This window comes from Pollicipes pollicipes, unplaced genomic scaffold, assembly GCF_011947565.3.
Source record: "Pollicipes pollicipes isolate AB1234 unplaced genomic scaffold, Ppol_2.1 Scaffold_4002;HRSCAF=4701_pilon_pilon_pilon, whole genome shotgun sequence".
NCBI classification, from domain to species: Eukaryota; Metazoa; Arthropoda; class Thecostraca; order Pollicipedomorpha; family Pollicipedidae; genus Pollicipes; species Pollicipes pollicipes.
Window position 1 is genome coordinate 21,120,601 of NW_023596420.1, and position 8,401 is coordinate 21,129,001.

General features: G+C 56.9%; 1 protein-coding gene across 2 annotated transcripts in view; it reads right to left on the bottom strand.

The window, feature by feature from the left end:
- Positions 1-316: 316 nt before the first annotated feature.
- Positions 317-8,401, bottom strand: part of LOC119093981 (nephrin) — a gene marked incomplete at its 3' end in the record, with an annotated part of 35,254 nt that continues 27,169 nt past the window's right edge. For both annotated transcript variants that reach the window (XM_037217025.1, XM_037217024.1), the window contains 6 exon segments: positions 317-459; positions 908-1,076; positions 2,364-2,528; positions 3,247-3,375; positions 6,069-6,228; positions 6,518-6,648. In XM_037217025.1, coding sequence (XP_037072920.1) covers positions 317-459; positions 908-1,076; positions 2,364-2,528; positions 3,247-3,375; positions 6,069-6,228; positions 6,518-6,648 — 897 coding nt within the window.

The window sequence follows — 8,401 nt, forward strand, 5'->3', positions numbered from 1 at the left end:
CCGCAAAGCACCTGGCGAATAGACCAGTGACACAATATCTGACTGTCGTCGACACACCCTCCCTGTCCTTCCCTGAGGGGCGTCAGAAGACCAAAGCGGTGCAGTAAAGCAGAGCCCTGCCACTAATGACAGATGGCCTGTCGTAAGTGGCAGGGCATCGGTTGTTACGTCCGAGCTCACGTCTCGCGCACTGTACTGAACACACCGCACCGACCCGCATGAGAGACCTCGGAAACCGGTCACAGGATATATCGAGTAACAGCTATCGGCATCACTGTCTCAGGGGGTCTCAACAGTGGGCGCTGGCCGCTCTGACCAGCATCAGCGGCGGTGATGCGCTGGGCCACGTCCTCGGGCGTCTCGCAGTGGGTCACGTGTCGATCGCTCCTGCCCTTGGCGTTGGAGGCGTACACCTCCAGTCGGTACCGCCGGCCCGGCCGCAAACCTGCTACCGCGAACCTGTCGACCGCGGAAGCAGAGTGGGGCATGACGATAACCCGACAGGGAACGCGCTCACGAAGGGGCGTTGGTGTAATGTGGTCACTTGCAAGGAAACTCACGGGGTGAACAGGATATGGAACGGCGGAGAAAGGCGTGCAACATGCCCGACGCGGTGATCTATCCTGTATTTTACTGTTCCCAGACAATTAAAAGGCATGGAATGCTATACGCGTATAAACGCTTTAACAATGGACGTATCGGAGCATACCTTACCGGCGCTATTGTGAAACCGCTGGCCAGGACGACCATTAATCACATAATACGTTGACGGAAACAAAGCGGGCAATTAACGGAAACAAAAGATTTTACTCATTCTCGTGGCTCCCTCTCTTTCGTATTTGACCCGGTTCCGACCGCCGCTGATGACGTGTGTTAATTGCGCGAGAGTCAGCGGCCCGCCACATACCTGGGCTCGTCAGAGCTGACGTTGCTGACCAGTGTCTCGCGCTGGGAGTCGACCACTTCCAGCGCGAACGTCTGCGACAGGCCGCCGTCGCGGCCGGCCGCGCACACCACGTCCACCGACTGCGACGTGCCGTTGGCCACCGAACAGTTGGCCGGGGGCTCTGGCCGCTCTGGGGGCGGGGCATACCGCTGTGACAACGAAAAAACTGGAAAACGTACCGTTGAGGCAATACACTAAAGCCAATAACTAACTGATAATGCATAGAACTGCCCTCAACTGCACTGCATCCATCATACGATTCAACATTCACAACCATTGCATGGTACTAAAACCTGCGATGTCCGACTCAGGCACCCGCTCTCCTTGTTATGCAACGGCGTGTGTTGTTATACAACGGCAGCTTACGAGGGTGCACATTTATCTTCCGGCGTCGCAAAGGCTGACAAGACAGTTTCATAACTGATCGATCAACAAACCATCACCGGGCACCTACGCTTAGGATATGTATGCGTTTGAGGTGCAGAGAAAATAAACTGCTCAGTAACAGATGGGACAGGAACACTTGACCGATATCTACGGGCAAAGGGAGAACGAATTCTGCATGCTAACGGCCTAGGTCATTAAAAAGTCTCAAGCATATCTGATGGCCGAAATGAAGCATTTTCTCTATACACCGCCAGCCACTAACGAGGGTAGGAAGGCATGTGCACATTGTGAACTGGAGATGTATTGGACAAATCTCTGGACCATAGGTGGTTTCATATCAGGTGGGTCAAGGGCTTTCCCACACATTTGCGATGCAGCGCATAAGGCATGATGCATCATTAAATGCGATAAGCGGTCGACCATAAATTACGCTACGCATTGAGAGGAGAGGGGGTCTTTAACGGAGCATTACCAAAGCCTAACAAGCTGGAGGGGGTTTCAGGCAAAGTAATGTTACGTTCAGGTGCGGCTACAAACCAAGCTCAAATATAAAAACCGGTAACACATTAAAAGCGGATGCTTTCAGCAAAACGTCTTTTTTACTTCCACCGCTAACGCAATTAGGGACTAAACGGATGTTACATTTGTGGGGCGTTATACGTTAACGTTAAGTGTAACTCAAGACGTTAAGTGCAACCAGTGAGAGGATGGGATGGGGCGAGGGGCAGTCGCCTAGCGTAACCAGTGCGTAAACAGGAGAGGAAAAGGTTGAAAACGACACAAGGCGTAACGTCACTTAGGGACGTCCCAACAAATGTCAACACATGCACATACCTAACAACACTATAGTCCGTAAAGTCACAACTCCCCTGTGGCTAATCGCGATGGGTTCCGATAAACATCCTCGTGTCGCAGCAAAACAATAAAAACAGTGCTGACATATTTTCCGAAAAACAACTGGTCACAAAGAAATTTTTTGTGCCGTGATGACGTCACGCCTCGCAGCGCAGGCCTGTGACGTCAAACTTACCGGCCGGTACGATGGAGACGACACAGGGTCGGGCCTGCTGGGCCAGGTCGTTCTCCGCCCAGCAGAGGAGGTCACCATAGTCCAGCTGGGTCCGCGGCGTGTACCGGCACACGCTGGCAGCGCCCGCGCTCTGCCAGCTCGACTCCGGCAGGTCGATCACGTGACCTGCGGCGCCACCGGAGGGTGCGGGTCAGGGTCGATCACGTGACCTGCGGCGTCACCGGGCCGGCTCAGATCAGTGTCGACCACGTGACCTGCCATGCCGCGAGCTTGGCACTGGTCAGGGTTGATCACGAGGCCAGCTCAACCCAGTCACATTGGTTATGCATGCGGTTATGAAAAAGGCATGCATCGATCAAACCATCACCACTCAGATCATCATCACCATCAGCGCCCATCATGACCACCAGCCGCTCATCACCACCACAGGTCGCTCATCATCACCACCAGCCGCTCATCATCACAAGCGCCCATCACCACCACCAGCCACTCATCAACACCGGCCGCTCATTGAAATTTCACAGCAACCCGAATGTGTAAAATTGCAGGGGCTGATTAGAGTACCGCGAAGCGGGATGTGGCTTAGGCGGAATGACCTTAGTTACGACGCGTGGGGGATGGGTCCTCAACGGTTCCACAGTTCAGCATTGCACAATATCACGGCGCACGGCAAAACAAAAACGCCTCGGGACACATCGATGTCCACTCAGCCTTTGGCATCTGGCTGAGCCGAAAGTGGGCGGACACCGAGTGACACAGCGTCCGCAGCAGCCGTCAGCCAGGCCCCCAGCCTTTCCCTGAGCTTTCTCCGGGCTCCATCTCGAGCCGTCGTCTACAGCGCCCCGGCGTCCGACGGCGGTCGCGCAGATCCCGACCCTCGTACCTGACGTGTTGAACGCCCAGACGAAGCGGAACGGCGCCGGCTCTGCCGTCACGCGACACGTGACGTTCACCGTCTCGCCGCGCGACACGGCGTACTGGGTCACGTGGTCCGGCCGGCAGGCGGGGGCGTCTGCGGGCGTGGAGACACGGGGCTTCACTTATTACCACGCCGCGCGCGCGGACGCACTCAGAAACACGGCCAGACGGATCACCGTCTTGTCTGGTGATTCGCAGTCACACTGAGCGGGCGGAAGCGGTACACTTTGGTAACCATACGTCCAAGGATAGACGACTACAGCTGCATAGGCACAGCCCGAGAACAAACTGCTCCATTCACACAGCAGCTGTGTTTGCCTTCCGGACCCGGGACAACGGTCCACGTGACCAGCCCCGGGCGCTTTTCTGCTAATCGGGGTGTCGAGGCTGGTCTGGTCTGGAGGCTGGGTGCTAGGTATTCACTGCAGGAACGAGCGGCTGGCACGGTGGGTGGGCCCAGTCGGGCACGCAGCGCCAGGAGCGGTTACCCTGCTCCTGGCAGGGATGTGGTCTTTCTCCCGCACATGTCGCCGCAGCCCTCTACCTGGGGCTGCTGCAACTAAATCTGGCATCATTTTGACCCACAACAGCTTCGCTTTACATCCTTACCCACATTAACATTTCTCACGAATGCTGGCAAGCGTAATATATCCGCTGTGAACGCGGCGGGCGCATGTTGTGCTGCTCGCGAGCATTTTGTATGCTGTAATCCCTGGACCACCAGACACTTCATCGGTACTCTATCCTTCTCTGCTGGAGATAATCCCCCAGAACAATTTGCTGGCCTGCACCGCGCCGCATTCCAACAGGTCTTTAATGCGAGCGCCAGCTGTCCTGAGAGGCGACCACCGCATCTCCCACACATCCCAGCCGCCAGCTTCAGCGTAAATCGTGACCTTCGTCTTGAGGTCGCCAGGGCTCCGACAGCATCAGGCTCTCCGTGCTGGCTGCGTGGCGAGACCCGGTACAGCGTTCTCAGTCAAGTCACGCTGCACTACTGACCCGCCCACATTGACGAGTCACAGGCTTCGCCCGTAGGAAAGAGCTTGCGATCCTGAGCCCACCTGAACCGAAGTCTGGCAGGAGACTGGCTCTCGACCTTGACCCACCCGACCGGCGCCGTGACCTCTCCAGCACCCAGGCCTGGCCTCGCCCCTGGCGTTGTCACCGAGCGCTCGCCGCCGTTGACGGCACGTTATTTGCTCGGTAGTCATATGCGGCCGCAAGTGGACGACTGCCGCCGCAGATTGCGTACAACTGTCGCTAGGACCGCCGCGGGCGCGGTGTCGGCTGGCGCCACTCTGGCGCCTGTGGCTTCGCTGGCATAGCCGAGTGTCTATCGACTGTTGCGGCGCGAAGTGGCTCAGCATCTCTCCAAAAGCGAGGCACTGCATGCCAACGCCGAATCTTCGAAACTTATAAAGTGGCTCTGCCCCTGGTCTTTTCTAACTGCCCGGTAACCGCACACGTGCGCCAGATACTCAGATTTCCAGTCATAAGCTCAGTTCTGGGAGGTCCGCACCGAAGTTTCAATGAGTTTCGTATTCGCTGAGCGCTGAAGTGTCTCCCCGGAGTGGCACCGGCTGCTGGAATCTGAGCACAAATCCGACCTCGAGGGACAAATAGGGGTGTGCAGTTTGTTCCCACAAGTGCGACGGAAGTCGGACGGTTAGTACAATACTTAGACTTGCTCGATGAAAGACTGACAAATATGTAACATGAAGATAGACACGCATCGTAGAACTGAATATACATTTAAAGGTTGCGCTACACACAGACAAGTTGCCAGCCGGACGCTTCATGTCCCCACGTCGAAGGTAATTTAAACTAACTCGATACGTCAAATCTAATTGCCTTTTTCATCGAGCCAACTAGCATCAAGACAGCTGCCGGTTGAACAACACCAGACCAGCGCAACCTCCGCAGTTCCCTGCGTGTGGCGTCGAGTGAAACTGAGCCACACAGCGGCCTGGTGCAGCCCGTAACACGGAGCGAGGCGGCGTGGCCTGACATGACAGGGCCATTACCGGTACAGGGCCGGGCCGGGCCGGGCTGGCCGGGAGGGGCACGCCCAGAGGCTCACCGCCCACGCCCGTCCGACTCCGTCGTGTCAGCAGGCCACCCCACCTGGCACGGACGCGCGGAGAGACTGCCGCAGCGAGCTACAGAGGCTGCCGCAGGGTGGCGAGGCACGCGCTGCGCGGAAATCACACAATCGACCAACGCCCCTCGGATGGAAAACAAAGCGTCCGGCAAGTGCCCGACGACAGAAAAGGCATGGGAAGAATCAAAGAAATAACGAGAGCGTGATTGTGGACGGGTACCCCTCTTTCTTGCTTGGAACTTGCATGCCTTAGTTCACTGTGTTAAGAAAAGACGCCACGCATGTGTTTCCACCGGCCATAGCAGTATCATGACACTTGTAGCCGGAGTTTGCTTACTTCCTCGCTGTCCGTCTCAGCCGCGCGTAACCGCCCGCGAGTCGAGTCACGTCCCTAAGTTTCCGAGCAAGTGCTGCTCCTCATCACAGCGGTGCTCACGCAGTACCCGGAGTTTATTTGCGTCGCTGTGCAACGTTCCAATGAGACATACATTGTTCCTGGAGGGAGGTCACGCCACTCCTCTCATCCCAGCGGTACTCACATTGCACCCGGAGTCGCACAACGCCGCTGGTGCCCGTGCCTTCGTCGTTGAAGGCCTCGCAGGAGTAGTTGGAATGGGTTGGGGTGGGGTTGGAGTGACCCTGGAGTGGTGTCACGCCACTCCTCTCATCCCAGCGGTACTCACACTGCACCCGAAGTCGCACAACGCTGCTGGTGCCCGTGCCTTCGTCGTTGAAGGCCTCGCAGGAGTAGTTGCCGGAGGCGGCGCGAGTGACACCGCGGAGGATCAGGGAGTTGTTGGCCAGCACAAGGCCATGGCGCGGGTCACTGACCAGCGCCTCACCCTGAGGGCATACGGAGTTGTTACCTGTCGAGATCAACGGTCTCACTGATGCGTGGTGGGCGGCTGGCACCCATCGCACTGATGATGATCCGTGTAGGATGAATGCAGCTGGATGCTGCTGTTTTGGTATGCTAAGGACAAGGGAAATACAACACCGGCGTGAGGACCGTTTTTTGTTGTAAAAACACGCCCGTACGGAGATTCATGTACCGAGGACGGTCGCGATCTGCCACCGATATTGGAGCGCGTGGCCCCGCCCGCAGGACCGCAGCGCCAGCCGGGCAACTCACGTCGCGTTTCCAGACGACCCTGAGGGCGGCAGGGTTGGCCTGAACCCGGCACTCCATGGCAACGAGATCGCCCTCCCTGACGCCGCGGCTCGGCAGTGACGAGCGCAGCTGGAGACGGACGAGCGGCGCATCTGCGGGGATGGCGGCGGTGTCACCAGGGACGGCAGAGGTGTCAGCAGGGACAGCAGAGGTCAGCAGGGACGGCGGTGGTATCAGCAGGGACGGCGGCGGTGTCAGCAGGGATGGCGGTGGCGACGGCGGTCGCCTGAAGCGATGGTATGGCAGCATTGTGCCCGTCATAACAGGTGGGACGCCTCCAAAGTTACTGGATACGGAGCTACAGGAGAGTTTGCAGTCGTTTGTTTGCCCGCATCGTCCGTATACCCATAACACAACTAAAAATCCTTTGGAAGGGTATGTGACACACATGCTATCAAGGGTGTGATCAGCAACACCCATACCCACAACAGTATCAGCAGTTTGCATCTACTGTCTTATGCTGTTCAATGTCGTCCTTTCTTGGATCAGTAACATTGCGCTGAACCGCTGCCAAATCTCGCTCCACCGGCGCACGCCGTGCCAGTGACGTCAACGCACGCCGCTGTAGGCCTCCGCTCTTGTTCCATCAGTTATCACGGCCACTGGGTCTTATCACCGCCCCATTTTATCGACACCCGGTAAGGCATCCCTTCTGATATGATCGTCCCTCGTATTTCAGCCACTCTAATATTATGCGAGAAATGCTGTATGTGATGGCGTCCTCACCAATTATTGGCGGTTAATGTTAGCATCGCTAACATCGTCCTTGCAACGCACAAATCAGACATCCTCTGGTCAAAAGTCGTGTTCATAGATTACCGGTCACCTAGACGTCATTCGGCGGGGTCGACAAAGCGCGGAAGACCCTCCGTGAGGACAATGGATCGCCAAACAGCCTCCCGCTGGGATTATCGGCCACTTAACGTTCTTCCATGGGTTCACTGATCACAAGGACGTTCACTTTTCACTGTTACGGTGCATCCTCCCCCATCTAAGTTTTCCTTCCCTGAACCCAATGCTCGCCAAAATGTTCTCTCCGAAGTTCCCGAGAGGTCCACGCTCTACTCAGCCGTCAAGTTGTCACAGCGCGTTCTGGGGTCAGATCGCGTGCTATCGGAATCAGCGTTGGCGGTACGGGGCGCGCGGATCTCAAGCACCACATCCTTGGTCATAAATCACTGGCGCGTGCTGCCCCGACCCTCCGCACCTCCCCCGCCTCCCCGCCTCCCCGCCCCTCGCCCTCCACCTCTGATGTATTTACAGCGCTAAACGAGCGTAATGTCGGCTCGAGATAGCATCTATGAGACACGACAATGCCTCGTGCCCAGCGCGCCACAAATGAAAACGCCGGTCGCGCCGGCGCGGCGCGCGACGCCCGAAGCGTACCGCTCACTGCGCAAGATTCACACAATGCATGTCTTTGACAAACGGCCAGGCCGCGCGTCGCGTAAGACCACTATGAATAGCAGCAAATTGCTGCTGTCTGCCAAACGGAGGTGCACGTCTCACAAAGAAACTAGACGCTTCATTCTGAGCCGGCGCCGCTGTCGGCATGACAGCTGCAGGCTACGGGCAGGCCCGGTGTGCCGGCGGAACCACACAGCACACGTGCGCTGGTTCGAATGGGGGCGGGGAGACACTTGTCCGTGGGGCGTCTTCATTTGATTAACACCGTAAGAAGACCTTCCTCTCCAGTCTATGGGAAGGTGATGTTTCTATACGTTTCTACCATTAACTAATGCATGTGATGAGTGTTGAAATCACTGGTGATAAACTCACAATCAGACAGCTCGATCGCGATAAAATGGGAAAGAAAACGTTTGCTCAAATTGGCACACGTGGCAT